Raw genomic sequence first — 25,775 nt, forward strand, 5'->3', positions numbered from 1 at the left:
GTTTTCAGGGTGAGAAAACAATGCAGGCTTGGACTCCGACAATCGAGTTGGTAATGCGGAACCCCCCTGTATAGGGGGGCAGCCTCCACATGCTGAGGTTTAATAGGCATTAGGGGGCTCCCCTCCACTTTGCTTATGCTGTCCTTCACGTTCTTCTTTTGGCTTACAAACATACTTATTTTCGGGGCGCCTGGGTGGCTCAGTCGGTTGAGCATCGAACTTTGGCTCAGGTCATGATCTCATAATTTGTGAGTTCGAGCCCCGCGTTGGGCTTTCTGCTGTCAGTGTGGACCTGCCTTGGATCCTCTGTCCCCCTTCCTCTCTTGGCACCCCCTCTCAAAAAGAAATGAACATTACAAAAAACAAATATGTTTATTTTAAACATTTAAAGGCCTCCATGAACAGAAACATTTACCGTTACTTTCACAGGAAAGATGGTAAATACATGACCTGCATACATTGCCTTCATGGCAGCCATTGGCCATCAACCTTAGCTTCCCTCCCCAGTGTGTCTGGTTCCAAGGGAGACTCTTTTCAGCATAATTGTCCAGGAAGCCACTTTAATTAGACTTGAACCCTATTTGGCACTCCCAATTTATATCTTATGTTAATGGTTTGTTAAATCTTTGAATCAGGGCAAATTTTGAGAGTGAGAAAGGAAAGAAAAGTATAAGGTTTCAGGATTTGAGGGGAAGACTGAGAAGTTACCACCAAGGATGGTATATAAATTTTGCCTGGAAGTTTTTAGAGGTAGAAATCCCATACATCAAATAAATACTATGTGCCACATACCTACTTCTTTTTGTGTTTGTTATGACATTTATTTTTTTACCCAGTAGCTGTGGGTGTGGGGATGGGAGGAAGGGAGGGAGGGAGGGAGAGAGAGAGAGAGACAGAGAGAGAGAGAGACAGAGAGAGATATCTCATATCTCAGTTGTACAGTGGAGGAAACTGAGTCTCCCTGATATTAAAATGACTTGTTCAAGGGCAAAAAGCTAGTAAGGGCAGAGGTGTAGCACAGATCTCCAGATTTCCTATCTGTCCAGTATACTCTGCAATTTCATACATTGTTCCCAGAGTTATATAGAATCAAATCATTATTTGTAATGTAAGAATTTTGTCAAGGTAGCCTGCATTTTCAGGGCTATGCCCCTTAGCAACAAGATTCAACATAAATTTGAGTGGACTAACAATGGAAACTTCCATTTGTTCAACACTGTGTTATTTCTACTGATGGACAATAATGCAGTTCCTTAGAGATTATGAATCAAGGTATTTTCCCCGTGTGGATCATATTTATTTAAATTTTCCTTAGGAGTTTGTTTTTTTTTTTAAGAGAGAAAGAGAGAGAGCAAGTGGGCAGGGGCAGAGAGACAGGGAGAGAGAGAGAGAATTCCAAGCAGGTTCCACTGTCAGTGCAGAGCCTTTGCAGGGCTTGAACTCACGAACCATGAGATCATGACCTGAGCTGAAATCAAGGGTGGGACGCTTCACCGACTGAGCCACCCAGGTGTCCCCATTATGAGTTTTCTTTTGAGATATTTGCCTGTTGCTGTTCACAATTAAATTTTCCAACTGTACATATTCATCTGATAAAATTAAGTAAATGTTTCGAGGAAAACTATTTTGTAATAAATACCTCATAGTAAATAAAGGAATAACATTTTGAGGATAACATAATCAATGATGTTAGTAAGTACTAGTTTGAATTTAATTAGTGTTATAGAGGCAATTTTTAAAGCTATTGATTAGATCAAGAATTTTACCAACTTTTATATATAACAGACATAAAACCAATTATGTACTAGATTGCTTTATACATTCCTAATAATGTGGAGCCATTCTTTTATTTTCAATTTCAGTTGACCTCATGAGAGACAGTTTCAATATTCATTTCAAATCAGGAGGAGCAAATAGTGATTCTTCTGCAATGTCATGCTACTGCTCAAGGAAGTAGTAATAAGTGTCTATTTACTGAGCACCTACTGTATGCTTAACATAATATTTATTGAGCACCTACTGTGTATGCTCAACATAATATTTATTGAGCACCTACTGTATGCCTAACATTGTACTGCAGTCATAGTTAGAATGCTGGAAAAGTGACCAACAGTGGTTCTTAGTGCTGAAGGTTTGCATGTCCTCCAGACCACCCTACTGTGCACAGCCCCAGTGTACTGTCCAGCGTCTCTGACATGATCTGCCAGAGCTCAAATGCATCCTCTAACGTTCTAATTAATAATAGCAATACCACATACTAGGTAAAGGCCTCCTGCACACTTCTCAGAGATTCATTTCATCCTCTCCACAACCCTATAAAATAGATATTCAACTTAATAAAACAGAAATATGAGGCACCAGGAAGTTGAGAAACTTGACCAGGATCAAAGCTACAAAGTGGTTGGGCTAAGCTTTGAACTAGCTGATCCCACTAGGTATCAGCGTACTTAACACACACTCAGGCACCTGAGCTGGAAGCTCTTGATGTAATCCAGGTGGGAGCAAGTGAGTGTCTGAATAGAGGGAGGCAGTAGGACTGAGAAAGATGAACAATGAAGAAGCACACCAAGAATCAGACAGCCGATTAAAGCCCAGTCAAGATTATATGTCTAAATGAATCTATTGGCATTTTAAAAGGTATTAATCTGAGCACTATTTGGGGAAAAAGGAATCAGCACATTATCACGTCAGAGCTACGGTGACTATATCACATGACTCAAACCAGGACACTTTGGAGAGTAACGGTGGTACTATTAATAAATAGTAATTGTGGAACCATCATGGAAAAAGAATACCAATGGTCACCCTACTCATAACCCCCAAAAGAGCTACTTTTGAAAGACTCTTGGTAGAAACCACACTTTGTGGTTTGCAGTGTTGACAAAATAATTCTGGGTGGAGGAGGATATTTTCAGGATTTGATTTCTAGCTGGGCTCCTTCCTTATGGATTATGTCCAAGGACCAGTTTCCCACCCATCTACTCTACTTGGCCCACACATGACACCCACGCCACTCACACACAATCATTCGGTTGTGTAGAAGAAAAAAGATTGATTTCATTGTATTAACACATCTGGTGTCATCTCAATTGTTTACTCATTTCTGATTGCTGCCTTACAGTTGCTCCGCTCTGCTGCTGATTGGTCGGCTGGTATAAAGTACCATGAAGAGTCCATCCACACTGCTTATATCCATGTGATAGAGAACAGCAAGCACTATATCTACATAGAGGTAAGTGCTGCTCATGTAAACTAGTAGGACAACCTGCCTTCCCATAAATAGCTCACAGACACTGCAGGGTCCCCAAACTCAGGATCTGCTACATTAATCAGCCTATGTTGAGATGTGAATTCAGGTAACCTGAATTTTTACCTCCCCGGCATACCTGACATTCACTTTGTGTTTTCATTAACTCAGGACTCTGATAGGAGTCCCCCAAGTTCTTGTTATTAAAATGTATCAACTCACTATGATATTATTAGCCAGAAATACCATAACATGGATGAGTACATTTTTTACTTGTCTTGAGTTGGAGGGTCCAAGTGTAAGGCGTGTGCTGCTTCAGGAGAGCACATACAAGGGTAATTTGCAAAAAATGGAGACCACTGGATGCCTCTGGTTTGGCGATATTGGAATAGGGAGAGTATAAGGAAAGGAACATAGAAAAGGAAGATGTGAGAATATTGAAGGCATGTACCACTTTCTTCAATCCTCTATGAACCATTTAAAACTTTTGTCAGATGCCAGAGTTTGTGTTCAGAGAATAGAAGAAAATCTAGAGACACTGGGTTTAGATTGGGAACCTTAACTCAACTTCAAAGTAGATATAAAGCTAGCTCAGAGCATTGTAGAAAATCCTGAAAAAAAAAAAGTCACGATAATGTAAGTCAGAGCACATCTTTTGTCTTTATTTTAGTCTTGTCTTTCCCATTGAACTTTTTTTTTCTTTTGTAATATGTGGAGGGAGATGAGTTTCCTGGAGAAAATCATCCTAACCCTATATTCCTTCCCATTGAGTCTGGGCCTCTGCCTTCCATGCAGTGACTACTCACTAAGGGTGAGTAGGAGAGAATTAGACCTCTATTTATTTCATAGTCCTGGAGAAAGAGAAGTTGATTACAAATATTAGCAGGCCAAATGCAATACAGTATTCTGGATGGGACTATGCAGCAAAAAAAAGACTCTGAATATCAAAGTCTGGAGCTTTGTATTAATACTAATACAATTAGTATTATTAATTTCAACAATTATACCATAACAATATAAGATATTAATGGCTGCCTCATCCATTACCCAGAATCCTTTTGCTTTATCTCTTTTTAGTAGCATTAAGTCAGCCTTTCTTATTAATGCTACCACAGTCTTAAATGAGGTCAGTAATGCCATGTGGATACACATGGCTGTGGACACAAACCTTGTGGTTAACACCTCTAGCAGAGGTAAGTGGTTGGCATTTACCCTGCTCTCCCCAAAAAGGAAGAACAGGCCATGGCATGTGGCCATGTTTACAGCTGAGGAATGCTGAGCCTCTCTGTAATATGAATTCAGAAAAACAAACATGGTTTGGTTGCCGCTGAAATTTTTATTTGATGCCTTAAGGGGAAACGGATTCTCAAATGAATTCCCGCACAATGTCTTCTGGTAAGTTTGTCTTATGGAGGCAGTTTACAGACTTCTGTACTTAAGTATAAAAACACGTAAACTAGTAAAAGTGATGATGTTGCAAAGGGATGATAACCATAGTTTGAGTCATTGCTTATATGTCTCTTTAAGATGATTAGCAAAGATTACTTTGTGATGATGAGACTTATAAATCACAAATATATTACAACAGTGTATATAAATATGTAGTAGTGATAATATTTGTACCTAATTACTAACATCCCCTTTATGCAGCGACTAAATCTTTTATACCAATATGATGATAATGTCTTGCCCTAGTTTTTTAGTAAAAATTTTAAAGAATATTTTATAGGTAAATGAATAGTATAGATTACTTAAGCAAAAAGGAAAAATATTTCTTTTTCCGTTTTATTGGTTTATTTATATATATGAAACTTGTGAAAGAGATTTGAAGCTACTTAAAATAGATGTTCGGAAATAATAAGAGAGCCAAACAAATGAGACAAGGCAAGAGAAGATACTAGGAGATAATAGAGGATGGATGGAGAAAATTAGACCAGGATTCTGCCGTCTACCCTGCTAGAAAGGTAAACTTAGCACAAAACAGAATGCTTACCAATATAGGATTTTAAATCGTGAGCATTTGCACAATACATGTATCTGTAAACCTAATATCCCTATTGATTAAATTTGGAATGTTCCTCCATTTCTCAAAATGTAAGTGACAAAGAATTCACATGATGAAATACTAGTGCAGCCTCCCATTTGACTAAGGTATTAGATGTGGTGTTACATAGATGTGCATGAGACCCAGAGTTGAGAAGAGGCTTCTCTTATTCTCGGCGTCATTTACTTTTCTAAATGATTTTAGTAATAAGAACATGTCTGCTATGTGAAAAAAATTTTTGTAATATCAATGTTGTGTTCGTAATATAGCACACTGTCTATATATATATATATATATATATATATATATATATATATATATACACTAAGATAAGAAAGACTTATAGGATCACTCTATTTCTTGTAGAACCAGTTTTTCATAAGTTGTGCTGATGACAAAGTTGTGTTCAACAAGATAGGTGATGCCATTGCTCAGAGGATCCTGAAAGCTCACAGGTAACATTTTGGCATTTTGGTAAAAGTGGTTACTGCAAATGATTCTTGCATTTACTACTAAAATGACTTTTGAAAGCCCATTTTAAAATACTGTCTTTTTGGGGCGCCTGGGTGGCGCAGTCGGTTAAGCGCCCGACTTCAGCCAGGTCACGATCTCGCGGTCCGTGAGTTCGAGCCCCGCGTCAGGCTCTGGGCTGATGGCTCAGAGCCTGGAGCCTGTTTCCGATTCTGTGTTTCCCCCTCTCTCTGCCCCTCCCCCGTTCATGCTCTGTCTCTCTCTGTCCCAAAAATAAATAAACGTTAAAATACTGTCTTTTCCTAGCAGGCATAAATTGGGGTCAGCTAGCAGTAGGTTATTGGTTCCTTCAATCTGATTTCAGTGGCTGAGAATTTTGAGTCTGTTTTTGAAGGAATCTGAATTCTTCCAGGGCACAGTCATTTTTTCCTGGCCAGTCTCTTTCCCACGCCGTTAGACTTGTGATTTGATTTATTTAATGGCACACAGTTACTGTGTTCACTTAAAAATCAAAGCAAAATAGTCATCATATTTTTCCATGAGTTATATTTAAATTCTGGCTACCCTCTGTCCTATTTCTTCAGCTCATGGGATTCTTTTTAAAATAGCAGTGTTTTTAAGGTATGGCCACACAATCCACCCACTTAAAGTGTACAATTCAGTGATTTTTAGTATACTTTTAGTATACTTAGTTTTAGAACATTTCATCACCCCAGAAAGAAACCCTTTATTTATTAGCAGTCGCTACCTAATTCCCCTTATCTTATCCCCTTGCAACCACTAAACTATTTTCTTTCCCCATCGATTTGCCTGGCCTGGGCATTTCATATTAAATGGAATCATACAGTATATGGTCTTTGTGACTGACTTCTTTCACTTAATTTAATGTTTCCAAGACTCATCTATGTTATAGAATGTTACCAGTATTTCATTTATATTTATTGCCAGGTAATATTCCATTTTCTGGATATACCACATTCTATTTATGCATTTGGGATGTTTCCACTGTTTGGCAATTGTGATTAATGCCGCTATAAACATCGTGTATTAGTTTTTATGCAGATATGTCTTTATTATTCTAGGGGTAGAATTGCAGGGTTATATGGAAATTCTATGCTGAACATTTTGAGAAACTGCCAGGATATTTTCAAAAACAGCTACACCATTTTATATTTCCATAGTGTATGAGGGCTCCAATTTCTGTATCACTGCCAGTAATCACTATCCTCTGTTTTTTATTATAACCATCTTAATGGGTGTGAAATGATATCTCATTGTGGGTTTGGTTTGAATTTACCTAATGACTAATGAATGATGTTGAGTATTTTTGTTTGTTTGTTGGCCATTCCGTGTATTATCTCTGGATAAATAGATATTCAGATTTCTTGGCCATTTTTTAATTAGGTTGTCTTTTTATTGTTGAGTTGTGAGAGTTCTCTTATGTATTCTAGATACAAGTGTCCTATCAGATTTATGATTTGCAAGTATTTTCTCCTATTCAGGCTGTTTTCTTTTCTACTTTCTTCATACTACCTTTTTTTTTCATACTACCTTTTGAAACACAAGTTTTTCATTTTGATAAAGTCTAGTTGATCTGTTTTTTCTTTTGTCACTTCTGCTTTGGTGCCAGGGCTACAAAATCACTGCCTAATCCAAGACCATGAAGACTTAACACCCCTTTTCTTCTGAGACTTTTGTAATTTTAGCCCTTACACTTAGGTCTTTGATTTATTTTGAGTTACTTTTCATACATGATGTGAGGTAGGGGTCCAACTTCATTCTTTTTCACAGGAATATTCACTTGTTCCAGGGCCGTTTGTTGAAAAGACTGTTCTTTCCCCACTGAATTGTCTTGGCTCCCAGGCTACTTCTTTTTACGGCTGATTTTAATTCTGTGTAGAAGCAGCAAAATACACAAACAATATCATTACATTTTATTATTTCAACTCATTAAACACAGGCAGTAGAGAATGGTAAGTACATACCCATTTGGGAATTCAAACATTTTTGTACTTTGAGCATAACATGGTACTTTAATATCCTCTTTTTAAACATAGTATATGGGGGGTTTTAGATCTAAGAACATTTTATAACAGTAACTACCAGTATTTTATGTGATTTATGGTTTATATTTATACTGTTACTGAATCTTCACAAATACTCTTCAAAGTAGATCATATAGTCTTGTTGTTGTTGTTGTTGTTGCCGTCCCCATATGTAGAGTTAAAAACTAAGATTCAAGAGGTGATGTGGCCACTAACAACAATAGGCAAACATGGCTTTAAGCTCAAGTCTTAGGACTGCCAAGCCAGTGCCTTCTCCCATATCACATAACTTCAGTTCATTGCCAGATAGATTTGAGACCCCTTCAGGGTTGCCACCTAAGTGGGTTGGTCCTTTGTGTCCCCTCTTCCCATTGAACCAGTCATCAGGTACAGGCCCACTCGAGGAACATGACCTTGGGTGAGGCAGGTCCCTTTGCCCAAGGAGTGCAAATCCCGGAGAAGGACTTCACTGTGAGTGAGTAGCCAGCAGCCAGCACTCTCCATAAGGGAGTGCTGTCTTGAGCCCATGGTGAGGGCATTTAGGCAGCACACCACAGTACCCACCACATCCTGCAAGGTATACCATAGATCTCGCCATTTACTACACGTCAAAATCGCCATTTGACTTTTACAAAAATCTAGGGAGCTGGACTCCATCCAGACTTGCTGGGTCAGAATTTCCTGGAGTGGGGCCCAGGCACTTGTATTTCATAATGGTCCACAGGTAACTCCAGGGCAAAGTCTAGACGGCTCAGTACTCACCTAGAACAGCACGTATAGCCATAAACATTGATGATGATCTGTGCTTTTACAGGTGACTTCTATCTTTTGCCTTCTCATATACTTTTTTTTTTTAAGACAGTTACCATGGCATCTGTTTCTGAGATAACTTAAAATCGGCTTGTTTACAGTTAAACGTAACCGCATACACCAAGATTTCTTGCATCGTGCCAGTCTCTCAATTCTGTGGGTCAATTTATGTCTAATTTACAAAATTAAATTATTCTGTTAACTCTTGCATTTCATTGATGCAGGAGTATCCGCTTTATCTATAAAGCGCATTTGACAAAAGAGAAAAAATTTTTTTTTTCATGAAATTGATATAAGTCGCAGAAATCCATTAAGTTGACAAATGAGCTCACTGGGCCGAGCAGTGAGTGGTGAATATTGCAACGGTGATCAGTTAATAAGGAGACTGGGCTGAATCTCAGCTTCACTCATCTGAGTTATTAGTTCCCTACAGTACGTGTGTTAATAAGTACCTGCAAGATTTGTTTTCAAAGGCGTTGGGAGCCTGAAAGAACATTTTTCTTTACCATATTAATTTGTCTTTAAAAATCTGGACTTCTTCTAAAATCACAGTATTTCAGGACTGTAAAGAACTTGCAGTTATTTTCTGATTGACTATTTCCCAGTGATCCTATGAGCTGCTTCTGAAAGGAATGGGGATCTCTAGTGAGAGAGCATTGTAGGGTAGCATCTGCTGCAGATTGTATCTCACACTTGGAAGTTCACAGAGCACGTTAAAGATGCAATTTCAAGCCTACTCTGCAGAAAACGAGCAGCGAGTCCATTGAATTGCATATTAACTGTGTGTTATTTAGCTCTGATGTCTCAGTGGTCTCCCTTTCTTTGACAGTCACATTTTAAAGGGTATGGATGTTGCACATAAAATTTTTCGTGGCTATCCATATGTATCCTGGAAATATATTTTACGTTTCCCCCCTTCTCTGTATCTCCACATTATTGTTCATCTCCTGTGTTCATTGTAGCTATAGAATATATTTTCATTTAATAATTTCAAGTCTGTGACCTTGTATTCTTAGGAAAGGGAGGGGTGGGATTAAAAGGCTCATCTTGCAGCCTGCCTGCAACGGGGCTCCCTGCTTTCACTGAGGGCCGTGGTGTACCATGCCCAAGTTCATCCCCTTTCTTCCTTCATTGACTTCTCTGTGCTCCACTCTTCTGAGACTCCGAACTTCCCTGCCAAGGTCACATGCCTAGCAACAAGTATAATTTTGGCTGTTGGAAAAAGAAGAGAATAAAGCACAAAGCAGATGGAGGGAAATGACAGTCAGCATTCAGCCAGGCCTGACCAAGGAACACAGGCTCTCTTCCAGGTCCCTCCCACCCTGGAAAGATCAGAGTCTTTGAATTGCCAACTCCCTCAACTGAGCTGAGACTTTATTTTTCTGCCAGTGCTGGACTCCAGGGAACACCAATTCCCTGTTGTGAGTTCTCTGCTTTCCTCACTTCCTCCTGGTTCCTTCTCAACAGCCATAATTCTTTGCAGAAATAGGTTTTTGCAAAGCTTTCACGCTCTGATCCATGACCTAGAGCCTCAGAACATTGCTCATTCCATGGTGAACTGAGAGTAGCTATGGGAATCTCTGCAGAAATCAAAAGGTCTGCTCTAATTAGTAAAACTGTCTTGGCTCCCAACCCGCTGGAAGCCCGTCTTTAACAACTCAAATCTGACTGGAGGTCAGGGAGAAGAAATCATTATCCGTTGTCTAAAGTCAACGGGTTTATGCCATATTTGAAGAAGCCAAGAGAAAGAGCTGGAACTGACTGATCCAGGTAGAAATTTTACGTGCCCTGAATGAATTGTTCCTGAGGATGAAACAGTTTTGTTTACGGAAACTTGACATGCATAATCCTGCTGCCTTGACAAACAGGAAGCGAGGGAGTGCATTTTGCACGGTTATCAACAGAGTTGATACATACAGTGAAGACAGGCAATGGATTTACCGCCTCAGCATTTTCATATTAAACTGCAGTGAGAGATACAATCTTACAGTACATTGAAAAATACCCAATTTTGAAAACTGTTCAAATTCTTCATGCTTCCTCTAACTGTAGAGTAGTGCCAGATAGTGCTTGCAGTTTGCCCATGAGTGAGTGGTATGGAAAATGTTCCTGTGGGGAATCTGAAATTATTTGGGGACCAGGTGTCTTGGGACTTGGCTTCTTTTCAACTCTGTTGTCTCCAGGTATGTGACCTTTTGAGCATGTCTGTTTAACTTCTGGATGCTCTGTTCTTTTCACTAATGAAAACAATACCTGTTCTGCCCAGCTTTGAAAACCATAGCACATCAATTTGTGGAAGAAACTCTTACATTATTTCCAGGAAATTCATCTTCTGGAAATATGCTAGCTCACCGTACAGTTGAACAAGGATCTAGAAGCACTATATTCAAATCAGCTGTTTCAGAAATACTATTTATGGTAGAAACAGAAATGTTTTAATTAAACAGATGTTTAAAGTGACTTATTTTAAATTGTTAGATAGCAACTGCTGGACAGGTAAGCTTTACTTTGGTTTTCTACCTCTGGTGCTTCATTATTGATGCAATAAACTTCCTCCCCCAGCTATAAAATAAGGCACTCAGTAGCATAACATGAATTCAGTTCTGCTTTGTTTTAATTTTAGGTGCTATTTCTTTATTACTCTTTGAAGGCGTGCAGGCTTTCTCATTGAAATCAGTGGTTGTAGATTGAATTAACGATGTTGCCCGGTAATTCTTGAGTCTCTCTACATCGGAGGTACTTTACATGCATTGCTTCACTTAATTCACACACCTACCTTATGAAGTGGATGCGTAAGCTTTCCCATTCTACAGATGAGGCAGTGGAGCCCAGTGAAGTGAAGTAACCCGCGTGAATCCGTCACACAGCTGTCGATGACGGGAACAGAGACTGAGACCTGAGACCGTGTCTCTAGGAACTTTACCTTGTACTCTCCACCACTCAGCTACAAAGCTTCCCTCATTTCAAGGGAAGTAGAAATGTTCGAGTACTAAGCCTCCCAGAAATCTATGAGAGAAACTTTATTTTAAAAATAATCAGATGAGGGGCGCCTGGGTGGCGCAGTCGGTTAAGCGTCCGACTTCAGCCAGGTCACGATCTCGCGGTCCGTGAGTTCGAGCCCCGCGTCAGGCTCTGGGCTGATGGCTCAGAGCCTGGAGCCTGTTTCCGATTCTGTGTCTCCCTCTCTCTCTGCCCCTCCCCCGTTCATGCTCTGTCTCTCTCTGTCCCAAAAATAAATAAACGTTGAAAAAAAAATTAAAAAAAAAAATAATCAGATGAACGTTTAATTTTTTTTTTTTTAAGTAATTGCATGATAGATGAAAAGTTATTTGGCTTAAAGAAAAGTCTGCCTCCTACAATTACCACGTCCTATAATTTGTGTACCATGCTGGGTATGTTTCAGAAGCACTGTCTTAAAGAAATTTAAACCGTGGTTCTAATAAAAAGAACACAAACCATGTAGAATAAGTATGCCGATGGCTGGTTTCACATTTTTTTTTTTTCTTGTAGGCTAACCTCCAAGCTTTGTAAAATACCGGGACGAGAGGTTACACTGGGGCAGAGATGACAGTCAATCGTGGCAGGAGAACATTTGATTTAGATTATTTAACTGCTTTTATTTGATTCCAAGAATTATATAAATGGCAATCTCAGAAGATAGAGAGATGTAAAGATTAGCACAGGGCAGAGGCCAGCAATCATTTTGTAGGATCTTATTTGGGGGCAACTGAAGGACCTGCCTGACAAAGCTTATCAAGTTGAGAGTGAAGTCTTAGTCAGACGTGCTGGGCTAACCTTCGACGTCCTTACATTTAAAAGCTTTTGTTTCCAAAAGATAAGCAATGAAAATAATTACATGTGTGTGCGCGCACAATATGTATTATGCCATAATCTATAAAGTTGAACACGTAATATGCAAAGTCACTGCTAAATAAGGCCAGCATTTCTAGTGGACCAGCAGCGATTTTAGCCAACTCCCTCATTGACAGATAAGAAAACTAAAGCCTGGAAAGGGCTACTGCGCTTCTTAAGATTTGCCAAACACACAATAAAATGGTTTATGTCCCAAACCACAGAGAAGGCTACAGATCCAGTTGTCACATAACCAATGCCACTACGGTATAATGTTCTCTCCACAAAAATACTACGCCCCGAGCACAGTCCTTAGTTCTGGCAGCATTCACTGCTGCAAAATCTACAATGATAGGATTTATACCAGCTGTTGAAGTTTATAGCAATGAAATATGATCTATAAATTCCAAATTCTCAAAAAGCAAAGCATCTCATCACTGGAGAAGCATGACGAGCTCCTTAGGGGCCTTCTTACAGATCCTGATACCCCGCTCCAGGCAACCCCACTTCTGCCGATGGCCCTCTGTGATGAGGAGGGAAGTGGGGATGAAGGAGGGAGGGGGGTTTTCCTGAGAAGAACAAGGAGGGAAATGTAGAGGAGCGCCATGACCATATACATGGTGAATTAGCACTCTGATTTTAAAGGTGCAGGCAACATTACAGCAATCAGAAAAATGGAAAATATTAAAGCTCTCACACTCTCACCACCCTAAAAATGGTTAACCACCCTCCATTATTGGATATTGATTTCCAATTTTCAGATATAGATAGCACTGCTATAAGAGTTTGTGAGTTTTGAAAGAAAACTTATTTTAACCAAAAGCCCAAGAATACAATTTTATAAAATTGTTCTGAACTGCAGTGGATGAAATGATTGCTTCATATATGATGGCTTGGAGCCCATTAGCTCTTACCTTGTTTTTAAGATCATAAGTAATTCTGCCCATTAGGGGCTCAGGTTCTTGCCCTAACCTGATGCCTATCCTTTGCACCACCCCAACTTTATGAGGATGCAGTGTTTCCCTGGCAGCTGAGAACTATTGTCTTCTGGGGATTGGATCCAGGAAGGAGAGTGGACATAATATCAAGTAGAATTTTCTCTTCATTGGCTTAAACTTAGCCACGATTTTATGGTTTGAAATTCAAGAGCCCCTTTTTTCTACAACAGTGAAAATCTAAGTCATTTCTCCTAACTTGCTGAACACAGTTTAAAAATTTCATCATTCAAGAAATTGAAGAACTACTGCATTGGTAAAAGGCAAAGACCCAGATAGGGAGCTAACAGAGTCCTAAGAACAAGAAAATGTGAACCTTCTGATTGTCACAAACTAAATTGGCAAGAATATTTTATCTGAAGATAAAGAGTTTTATAGGACGTTTCTCAGTATCCTACTGAAATCTCTAATTGATATGGGTATGATATGAGATCTCCATTTCGAGGTCATCTCAAAATAATAATCTCAAAATAATAAAACACAATGATAAAAGGGAACCATGTTTACAAACAGAGTCACAAACCCATGATGTTCAAGACCAGCAATCCCACTCCTAAGTGATATTCATGTTTCACAAATGTGAAAAATGATTTATGGGGGTCAGAAGACATAGCAAAATAGATACTTTGAAATAATAAAAAAAAATTGGAAACAATTTAAATGCCCACCAATAGAGAGCTGCTTTAAATATTATGGAAAAGATGTACGGGGAATACTGTATCACTATAATTAAAAAACGGACAAATCTCTATGTACAGATATATAAATAAAAATAACATTCATAAAAGTGTTTATAGTAGTCTAGCATTTGAATAGAAGAAAAATACATATACTTGCTTATAAATTCATAGACTATTTCTGAAAGAACATGGAAGGTAGTAGGAGTTGCCCTCAGGGAGGGGAAACAGCACCTGGGGACAATGGAGAGAAAGAATTTTTTTTCTATCATATCATCTTCTACCTCTTCTATTCTGTACTATGAGCATGTATTACCCAGTGGAAATATCATTTATTTGATGATTCCTCAAAAAGTTAAGCATAAAATAACCACATGACTAGGCAATGCCATTCCTGGGGATATTTCAGAAGAACTGACAACAGGGACTGAGATCTATATACCTGTGTTCACTGCAACATGATTCACAATAGCCTAAAGGTGGAAACAACCCCGGTGCCCATCAACAGATGCCTGGATAAACAAAATGTGCATTGGATATCCAATGCAAGATTATTCAGCCACAAGAAGGAAGGAAATTCTGACAATCTTGAGGATCTTATGCTAAGTGAAATGACTCATACATGAAAGGACAAATATTGTATGATTCCCCCTAGAGGAAACATCTAGAATGGCAAGTTTCATAGAGACAGAAGGTAGATTGGAGGTTATCAGGGGTTTTCAGGGAGGGAAAATGTGGGAGTTATTGCTTAACAATCACAGTTTCTGTTTAGAGTCATGGCAAAGTTTTAGAAATAGAATCGTGATGGTTGCACAACATGTGACACTCATTACTATCACTGTATGGTATACTTAAAAATGGTTAAAATGGCTAATTTTGTGTTATATATATTTAGCATGATAAAAATTCACATAACATGTAATTTAAAGAGAAACTTATTGTAAGTTTCGCAGCTTGATCTCTCCTGTACCCGAGGCTTCCCAGAAACAAACATTCTTCCAACCCGACCCTAGTCTCCCAAAGCATAGAGTACTGAGTGCATAACATGTGCAGGGATCCTCTGTGGGGCACTGCCCCAAATAGAAAGATATGTGGACGTACATCCTGTGTTTCAAAAGAGCTTATCACATAGCCTAGGCAGCAGATCCCTGTGTCACTATCGTGTAAAGCAAAAAGGCTGAATAGACAAAAGCTGAATAGACATCTGTGCCGTGTGCCTTGGGAGTCCAGAGGCAGGAGCAAACCAGCTTTGACTGGAAGATTCAGGATGACTTGACCAAGGAAAGTGCCTTTTAGCTGCCTTGGAGGGAGAAGTGGGATTCTGTGGGCAGAAAGGGTATTCCTGACTCAGAAAGCAGATGAGCCAACCTTCCTTAGTAGGGAGGTGCACCCCTGAGCAAAGGGCAGTGGTCTGGCACTGGACAATGGGTGTGTGAGGATCCAATGGAAGGCGATTCTGGAAAGGCAGTTGAGGCCAGATAGTGTCAGTTTTTAACTGTCTGGTTTAACTCATTTGGACTTTTAAATGCTGGTGATGGGGGAATGGCTTAGGTATGTTTTCTGTTCTTTCCCACTATCTCATTTACCATTTAAGGCTGTGAGCCTCTTACCCTTATCAGGCAGAGAGCTTGAGGAGTTTACATTCTTGAAAATTCTTTTTTTCCAAGTCAAACTATGTTTGCCATCTAGTGATTAATCCGTGCCATTGCAACAACCTACTTGTGATGCCTTGGTCCTCAGCGCTGCGGTTAAGCTCGGGGGCCCACAGACACCATTGTGTTGGCTATCACTTCTGCCCCGAACTTCACCTTCCACGAGCCCTGATACATACATTGGTGTTTGGAGACATTGTAATGACATCCGACCCCTCAAAGAGTAGTAGTAATACTCACATGAAAGAAAAATGTAGTTGTTTTGAAGAAAATGAACCTTAGAAATTAAGTATTAAGAGAAGTTTAAATAGCAGCACCTTTGTGTGAATATGGATGTCTCAGATCTATGGACAAGATTTTTCGACCACAACAGATACCACAATCATTTCCAGCTTCCACTTCTTCCTCTGTACCCATAAATGGAGGCAAGGACTTTAACAGCTTTGCCTCCAAATAGTGATAACCTGTTTGAACATGATTCTCCAAATTTTGTACTTTCTGAATGGAGTCTAAGTAAGTAGCCCCACTTCCTTCTTTTATTTGTTACATTATGGAGTAGCAAAGGCTACTCAAAGACTATTCTTTCAAAGGCTGGCCTCAATCAGTTGGAACAGTCGGCCAAGAAATGATGCGTTATATATGCAGAGGATTTAAAATCATCAGTCACTCAGGATTCTTGAAGGGCGCAGGATAACATTTTGCAGGAGAACCAGTTTTCAGAGCTGAATCAGAGTTTCTAAGCAATGATGACACGACTTGTCATACATAAAATTATTACGATGATATCTTTTTCAAAACTTTGTTGCAAAGCCCCACCCCACCCTCCGTGGGTCCACGCATGGGTTGCTTTCAGTGGATTTTGTCCTAGGAAAAATTATGCTGTAGAAAGAGTAGACTTCCCACTCTACTGCCAAGTTCAGCTGGTTTTTTTGAATTGTTACCTGGATAACAGCTTCTGGCCTCCAATCCAATGGCACCTTCCCAGCCCCGAAATGTGATAGAATGTATTGTAGGAAGCCATCAGCTCAATCTCTAAAACCATATGAACTGCCTACCTATATCATTTTTTGGTGAATTGCTCTGCATCTGACTTTTGTAGGGAAAACCAGAGATACCGGGTGTATGTTGTGATACCGCTGCTGCCAGGATTTGAAGGAGACATTTCAACGGGTGGAGGAAATGCTCTGCAGGCAATAATGCACTTCAACTACAGGTGCCAAAGTTCTAAAGTCGTCTGTTTTCAGCTTTCTATCAGTCACGCGTGTAAGCTGGTGAAAGGAATGGAAATATTTCCCCACATCTATTCAGGGAGTGTTGAACAGATGAACACTTTATTTTACTTTTGAATCTTGGCCTGTTTACTAGTTGATAAAATTCAAATAGAGCCTAAAATCATAAATGGCAGGCCTGGGACACATGGCGAATATAAAAAGAACTAAAATATAAAGCTGTCTTTTATACTCATTGCCTATACACAAGACATACATATACATAGATCTTATAAATGGAGACAAAGACTTTATATATATATATATATATATATATATATATAATACATATATATATGTATTATATATGTATTATATATATGTATAGGCATATGTATAATATTGATTTAAAAATTATCTTTAAGCCACCAGAGAGTTATTGAGCTTTCCATATTATTTGAAGAAAAAAATTAAATTTCCATGTGTTTGTTTATGGTTCTTTAGGTAGCAAGTTTTTTCACCAAGCTTGGGAATGGTAGACTTTGACAGAAAATGAAGTATGAAGGTTCTTTCCTATCTTCTGGAATTTTAATTCTATTTTCTCTACCACATCTTTGCTAAACTTTTAAGGAAAGTATTAAATCCTATTCTCGATATTCTAAAAAGCAGAATTGCCATATTCACTTGAAAAAGACCCGTGAAGCTTCAGACTTGGCCAGTAGAGCGATATGAAGAGGGTTAAGAGGTATGTCTGGTGAGCAGACAGAGAGGTAGTGTAGAAAGTGATGGGAAGGCACCCCTAACATTCTGTCTTGGTCACGTAGCTGGAAAAGAGAATGGGAGTGAAGAGGTAAGTGAACAGGCCTGGGCATGAGTCCCAGCGCCCAGTTACAAGCTCTGGGACCTAAGATACAAAAGAACCCTGCTGAGCATCACAGTTGTATTAAGTCAAAGCAAGGACGGGAACCTGGATGTTTTCTTTTAATATCCCTTGTTTTTCAGAACCACCTGTAATTTCCCACCTTTCTGATCAAATCCTTTTGTGAGGGAGGAGACAATGAGGCCTGGCGCAAAACCCCCAGTGTGTAAAGCAGATAAGGTCTCAGGAGCTTGGTCAAATTAGGGGTAGGGGCTTACATGCCTTCCTGCTGCCCTCCCCTATAATACCCCCCTACAGGATCTGAGGGTCCTCTAGGCACAATTGTGGTCACCACTGTGGTGATTTTTTTTAATCCTCTTGTTTCTTACTGACTGAGTTATTTCTATCAACCAGGATTTCAAGTAAAGATTTTTTTTGTTTCTTCTGGGGTAATTTTGCCTGGTTACAGTAAGAGAGAACTTTAACTATGCTTTGGGATATACACTTTGATTGAAGATTTGCCCATTTCTAATATTACCTGATTTATAACATGACAAACAAAGCTTTTCAAGTATTTAAGGCACTGACATAATGTTTAATTGGATTTTATCCACTTCATTTGCCATTCTAATATTATTTTTGGAATATTGTCAGTTGTAATTATTTTCTATGACTTTTCCTGGGTTTGAACCAGCTGAATGAAATAACATGCTTGGCGTTTGTTCAGCAGCTAAAATTCTAACCTTTTATTATGCAAAAACATCTCTATTTGCTGGCATCATCTTTAAGAATATCAGTATTTCCCAGGGATAACTATATTTTTAATTACTTCTACAGAACAAGCAGATGGAGCATAGAATTTTTTGTTTTGTCAGTCTTTATAATTCATTGACTATTATCAGAGTTGTGAAAAACAAAGTCATTAGCGGAGTCAGTTATCTGCAACTGTATTTTTCACTTTCAAGGCGTTTGCCGACTTTGCAGAGACAGCCAAGGTGTATAGTTTCTTTAACTCAGAAATTATTCTGCTAAGTGTTTGCCCTTTTTACCTCTGAAAGTAACGTGAGTCTGTAAGTGTTCTCATCTATGGAGTTATTCTAAATTTATCTGAGCTGTCACCAAATTTTCTAAGAGAGAAAGTTCATTCATAGCCCATCTTTTGAAAATAGAATCTCTTTCTGAAATCTAATGTCAGTTTTATGACTTTTCCATTTACTTGCCTCAAAACAACCTGTCCCAGCAGTACCATTACAAAAGTGATATCCAGGTGGTTTTTTAGCTTCCTAAAAGTCCATGTAGCATCTTCTCTTAAAAGCACTCGTTCTGTTTTTGCTTGGGTTAGGACTATACTTCACAGATACTGCAGTTGGGATTGGTTCCTTTGAAACCTCTGTAATTCTTTCTTTCCTTTCCGTGTGTTCAGAACCATGTGCAGAGGAGAAAATTCCATCCTTGGGCAGTTAAAAGCAAAGCGTAAGTAACAGCTTTTATTTTCCTCCACAGTTGTCTTTGGTGACATATCCATAATCATTGTGAAACTCTCTTCACAAGAGGTAGCCCACAAACGTTTAACTGAGATTAATCACTTATTCTCGTTAAATTGTCCAAAGCAATGTTCAAATGAGGACCTCACAACTTCAGATGCATAGATAATGAAAAATAAGAGTATTTTCATTATTTACTTTTATTTCTTTATAATAGTTATTTTGATAATAAGTGGGATTTATAAGGCACTTCACAAGGACCCTTCATGTATCTTCTTCTACGATCCTTCACCACAATCCTGGGAAGGAAGCGGGACAAGTGTCATTTCTGCTTTAAAGCTAAGGACACAGATGCTGCAAGGTCAACAGGTATTTATGCGGCCTCTTGTTATACAGAGGTCCCCAGGTTGTCACAACACTGTCTTATATTTAGGGAAGAAAACCAATTCTATTTATTTTATTTTGCCACCATACACTGACTAAACCTTTGAAGGTATTGTACTAGAGGCAAATAAATCAGAAAAAAAGCTCACAGTAATACCTTTCACTTGTACAGTTCTTCACATTTTCAAAGGCACTTTCTCAGATATCTTTATTTATTATTTTATTTTATTTTATTTTATTTTATTTTATTTTATTTATTTTGAGTGAGAGAAAGAGAAAGCAAGCAGGGGATGGGCAGAGGGAGAGGAAGAGAGAGAGAATCTTAAGCAGGTTCCATGCCCAGCGTGGAGCCTGATGTGGGGCTCCATCTCACTACCGTGAGATCATGATCTGAGCTGAAATCGAGAGTCTGATGTTTAACCAACTGAGTCACCCAGGCACCTAGATATCTTCTTACTCAACCCTTCTTTAAACTCCCACCTACCACATATTGTAACTGTGGGTTTACTTGTCTATTTGTCCTGATGCTTGGTTTAGCACATAGTAGGTCCTTGATAGTCTTCTATATCTTGTACAGTAGGTACAGGAAGTCCCACAAAAGTTAAGCTAGAGTCAGAACCCAAATTGTCTGACTTCCAGTTCAGATGGGATACAGATTGTGAAAACTTGGAGGGCCACATTAAAAAGAACTAGATTGTATCCTGAAGAAGACAAGGTTGGTGGAAGCCTCTGCTTCGTGGAGTGAAACTATCAAGGTGGTGTTTTTATGGAAAGATTCACTTACTGTTGGTAAGCAAAGTAGAGAGAGACTGGTGGCAGGCATAAGATAATGGCACGTGGCAAAGGAAAGAAAGGTTATGTATGAGTACAGCTGGGAAAGAAGACTTGAGAGGATGTGGGAGTAGGAAAGTGAAAGGAGTATCAGATAATCCTGAGAGTTTCCACCAGCTGACCTGGAGAATGGAGCTGCCACAGGGAGGTCTGCAAAAGTCATGAGGAGAAGTCACAATTATATGAGGCCTTGTGTTATGGCCTTCACATATGCTATAAACCTCAACTGAGGTTTTTGAAGATTTTATTTACATTGGTAACCTCCTAAATGGAGTGCACTGGGTGATGTACCAGAATGTGGGGAGAAAAGATTAGTCTTTCCATGTATGTATATTTTTCACTTAAAAATAAAGAATTGGAACATGAGCAGAAATGACATAGTAAGGATCTCCAAAAATCCACTCCTTCAAAAAATCAACAAAAATACAGACAGAAATTGTTAAAATGAACTTTTCTTGAGAGAGAGAGAGAGAGAGAGAGAGAATGAGGGAGAGTGCAAGTGGGCAGAGAGAGAGAGAGAATCCCAAGCAGGCTCTGTGCTCAGCACAGAGCCCTACACAGGGCTCTATCCCATGACCCTGGGATCATGACCCAAGCCAAAATCAAGATTCAAATGGTCAACTAACTGAGCCACCCAGGCACACCAAAATAAACTTTTTTAGAACTCTAGAAATTAACCAAAGTCTTACAACAATATGAGGAGTTTTTATTCAAGAAAAACAACACAATCTTGGTAAAAGCAGCAAGCTTTGTAGCCGTTTAATTTGCTATATACCCATCATCCTCTTCTCAGTTCCACAGTAGCCTTGAACATCAACTCCTCATCACTGTGAAAACTAGCAGCCTATCAGCCCCCAGAGGGAGGCATGGGTTTGAAGCTCCCATCCTCTGAAAGTTCTCAGAAAATTGTCATAATTTGACCTATCTGACAGTTTAAAAGACTTTAAAACACCTAGTTTAATATTTGAATATTCTTTGAATATTCAAAGAACTAAAGGAAATAATATCCAAAGAACTAAAGAGAACTATAAAAACTGTATCTCCCCAAATAGAGAATATTTTCTTAAAAATAGAACTTTTTTATTAGAAAGTTTCCATAAAAGTTCTTAAAAAAACAGAAATAAATTCTGTAGTTGAAAAGTATAATAACAGAAATGAAATATATGTTAGGCTCAGTAGCAGATTGGAATAGGCAGAAAAATCAACAAACTTGAAGACAGATCAATTGAAATTATATAGCCTGAGGAACAGGAAGGAAAAAGAATAAAGACAAATGAACAGAACCTTGGAGACCTGTGAAATGCTATCAGACATACCAACATACACATAATAGGAGTCCCAAAAGAAGAGGAGAGAAAAGTGTAGGTAGAATATTTAAAGAAATAACGACTGAAAACTTCCTAAATGTAATGGAAAATATGAATCTACACATCAAAGCTCAACAAAATCCAACAAGGATAAAGTGTTTCATACCAAAACACATCATAATCAAACTATCCAAAGATGAAGACAAAAAGAGAATCTTGAAAGCAGCAAGAGAGAAGCAAATCATCAAATACAAGGCATCCTCTATAAGATTAATAGGCAATTTATCATCAGAAACCGTGGTGTTCTGAATGCACTGTGATGACATATTCAACATACTGAAAGAAAAGACTATCAACCAAGAATTCTGTGTCCAGCAAAACATCCTTCAAAATGAAGGAGAGGTGGAAGTTAAGATGGCAGAGAAGTAGGGAGACACTGGGATTTCCTGGTCCTTCAAACACAGCTGTATTGAGGTCAGATTGCTTGGAACACCCAGGGAATTGATCTGCAGAGTGGTGGAAGGATCTCCACAGTTGGAGGGAGACAGCCTGGCAAGTGTGAGGAGTGTGGATGTGAATTGGGGGAGAGATAAACACTAGTACCATGAAAGGGAGGGAACCCTTTCTGTGGACAGATGAAAGGGAGATTGAGAGGTGTTGAGAGAGTGCAGCATCGAGTTAGCATAAAAGGAAAACCTCTCTGGACCACTGACTAAGGAGTGAGAAGTACTGAGTGTCCCAGTTCTTTTTTTCCAAACAGCTCTTGGAACTCAGATTCTGAGGTTTTGGAAGTATATGACTTTCTCTGGAGTGGAACTTTGACAAGTGCTGCTGGGGAGGAGGGACATGGCCCCTGAGTGCATAGCATGGTGTAGTGATCTCCAGGGTGCACTGGGAGAGAACAGTCCCCTTCCTGGAGTACTTTTGGAAGAGGGTTTATTGCCTCCCCAAAGACAAAAGACCCTGCAGGTGCTAGCCAAAGGCCTTTCATCAGCAGGATGGAGAAGCTCTACTCCAGAGGAGGGGAATGGATCTATGCTGTGTTGCATCCTTTAAGACTTTGGGTGTTGAGTCCCAGCCACATGCCAAAGAAAAAATGCAGGAAAGTTGTGGTGCAGGGTGAGCTGACCATCCTCACTATTTTGTGAGGGCTGCCTGAAGAGTGGAGGTTGAGATCTCTGATCTGGAGATCAGAAATTGGAGTGGCACCATTTTCTCCCCAACACCAACATGGTAGAACCTCAGAGAGCAACATAGCAGTCCCCAGTGGAGGTGGGACACACTTAGACCAAACCCTGCCCCTCTGTGCCTAGCAACTGCTTGTTTACTGGGGCAAGAGTGACTCTGAGCCAATGCAGCTGACCTCCCCCCAGACCAGCACAGCCACCATCCTCAGGCACCAACAGACAACTCTTTTTCTTTCCTTACTCTTTTTTTTTCATCCTCCTTCTTTTTTTCTTTTTGAATCAAGCTATAGTTTCTTACTTGTTTTTTGTCATTTACTTTTCTCTCTCCCTCTCTCTCTCTTTTTTTTTTTTGAAATCAGCCTTTTTATTCTTTTCTTTTTCCTTCTTTTTTCTTCTGCTTTTTTTGTTTGTTTCTTTTTCTTTGGAATCAGCCTTATAGTTTTTTGACTTTATTTTTTTTTTTCTTTTCTCATTTTATGGGATTCCTTTCCTTTCCTTTCCTCTTTTTATAGGATCAAGCTTCCCCCACCCCCCCACACACACCCTTTTGTCCCCCCAGGGTTACATCAATACACAAATAAAAGCACACCTAGTTAAAGGTCCAAACACTCAACCACTGCCAAGTAAGGAAGAACTCTGTAGAGGACTAACCAGTGAGATAGAGCAGCCAAAATGCAACAACAGAGGGCACAAAGAATACACCAGAAATGCTTTCTGAAGTGCCAAGCCCTGGACAGTGTATGACCCCTTAATATAGCAGTACTCTCAGGTGTGGGAAACATAACAAGCTTTTAAAACATGCAAAAGACAGAAATGTAGCCAAAGTGATAAGATGGAGGAATTCTTCCCAAAAGAAGGGTCAAGAAGAAATCACAGCCAGAGACTTGCTCAAAACAGATGTAAACAATATATCTGAACAAGAATTTAGAACAACACTCATAAGACTACTAGCTGGCCTTTAAAAAAGCATAAAAGACACCAGAGAAACCCTTGCTGCAGAGATCAAAGATTTAAGAACTCATCAGTACAAACTTTAAAAATGCCATAACTGAGATGCAAAATAAACTAGATACAGTAACAGAAGGATTGAAGAAGCAGAGGAGAAGAATAAGTGAAATAGAAGATAAGATTATGGAAGATAATGAAGTTGAAAAAAATAGGAAATGGAAATTACTAGTCACAAGGGGAGACTTAGAAAAGTAAGTGATTCCATGAAAGGAAACAATATCCATATGATAGGAGTTCCAGAAGAAGAAGAGCAAGAAAAAGGGGTAGCTGGTTTATTTGAAAAAATTATAACTAAGAACTTCCTTAATCTGGAGAAGGAAACAGGCATCCAAGTCCAAGAGGCACAGAGAACTCCCTTCAAAATCAACAAAAACAGGTCAACACCACAACATTTCATGGTGAAACTGGCAAAATACAAAGCTAAAGAGAGGATCCTGAAAGCAGCTAGGGACAAAAGGTCCTTAACCTACAAGATAAACACATAAAGTTAGTAGCAGAGCAGTCCACTGAAATTTGGCAGGCCAGAGGGGGTGGCACAAATATTCAGTGCACTGAATAGGAAAAATATGCAGCCACAAATCCTTTATCCAGCAAGGCTGTCATTCAGAATAGAAGGAAAGATAAAGTCTTTTCCAGACAAACAAAAACTAAAGGAGTTCGTGACCACTAAACCACCCCTGCAAGAAATTTTAAGGGGGACTCTATGGTAACAAACAAACAAACAAGACAAAAAGCAACAAAGACTAGAAAGGACCAGAGAACATCACCAGAAACATCACCTCTACAGGTAACAAAATGGCACTAAGTTCATATCTTTCAATAATCACTAAATATAAATGGACTAAATGATCCAATCAAAAGACATAGGGTATCATAATGGATAAAAAACAAGATCCACTACATACTGCCTACAGGAGATTCATTTTAGACCTAAAGACACCTGCAGATTGAAAGTGAGGGGAAGGAAACCATCTATCATGCTAATAGAGGTCAAAAGAAAGCCAGAGTATGCATACTTATATCAGAAAACGAGATTTTAGAAAAAAACCATAACAAGAGATGAAGAAGGGCATTATATCATAATTAAGGGGTCTTATCCATCAAGAAGATCTAACAATTGTAAATATTTATGCCCCCAACTTAATAGAACCCAAATACATAAATCAGTTAATCACAATCATAAAGAAACTCATTGATAATAATACCATAATAATAGAAGACTTTAATATCTCACTTATAGCAAAGGACAGATCATCTAAGCAGAAAATCAACAAGGAAACAATGGCTTTGAGTAATACACTGGACCAGATAGACTTAACACATATATTTAGAACATTTCATCCTAAAGCAGCAGAATACACATTCTTGTCAAGTGCACATGAAACATTCTCCAGAATAGATAACCTACTGGGTCACAAATCAGCCCTCCACGGGTACAAAAAGACTGAGATTATACCATGCATATTTTCAGATCACAACTCTATGAAACTTGAAATCAACTACAAGAAAAAATTTGGAAAGCTCTCAAATACATGGAGGTTAAAGAACATCCTACTAAAGAATGGATGGGTTGACCAGGAAATTAAAGAAGAAATAAAAAATACATGGAAGCAAATAAAAATGAAAACATGACAGTCCAAATCCTTTGGGATAGAGCAAAGGCGGTCCTAAGAAAAAAATACATTGCAATTCAGGCCTATGCCAAGAAGCCAGA

At 38.9% G+C, this 25,775-nt stretch overlaps 1 protein-coding gene across 5 annotated transcripts in view; it reads left to right on the forward strand.

Moving 5' to 3' along the window:
• PLD1 (phospholipase D1) overlaps window positions 1–25,775 on the forward strand; it is a 205,797-nt gene that overhangs the window by 148,043 nt on the left and 31,979 nt on the right. For all 5 annotated transcript variants that reach the window (XM_045502972.1, XM_045502974.1, XM_045502975.1 and 2 more), the window contains 4 exons: window positions 3,122–3,232; window positions 5,658–5,746; window positions 16,893–17,006; window positions 19,284–19,333. In XM_045502972.1, coding sequence (XP_045358928.1) covers window positions 3,122–3,232; window positions 5,658–5,746; window positions 16,893–17,006; window positions 19,284–19,333 — 364 coding nt within the window. The remainder of the gene's footprint in view (window positions 1–3,121; window positions 3,233–5,657; window positions 5,747–16,892; window positions 17,007–19,283; window positions 19,334–25,775) is intronic.

Source organism: Leopardus geoffroyi, chromosome C2 (assembly GCF_018350155.1).
Source record: "Leopardus geoffroyi isolate Oge1 chromosome C2, O.geoffroyi_Oge1_pat1.0, whole genome shotgun sequence".
In the NCBI taxonomy this organism is placed as follows: Eukaryota; Metazoa; Chordata; class Mammalia; order Carnivora; family Felidae; genus Leopardus; species Leopardus geoffroyi.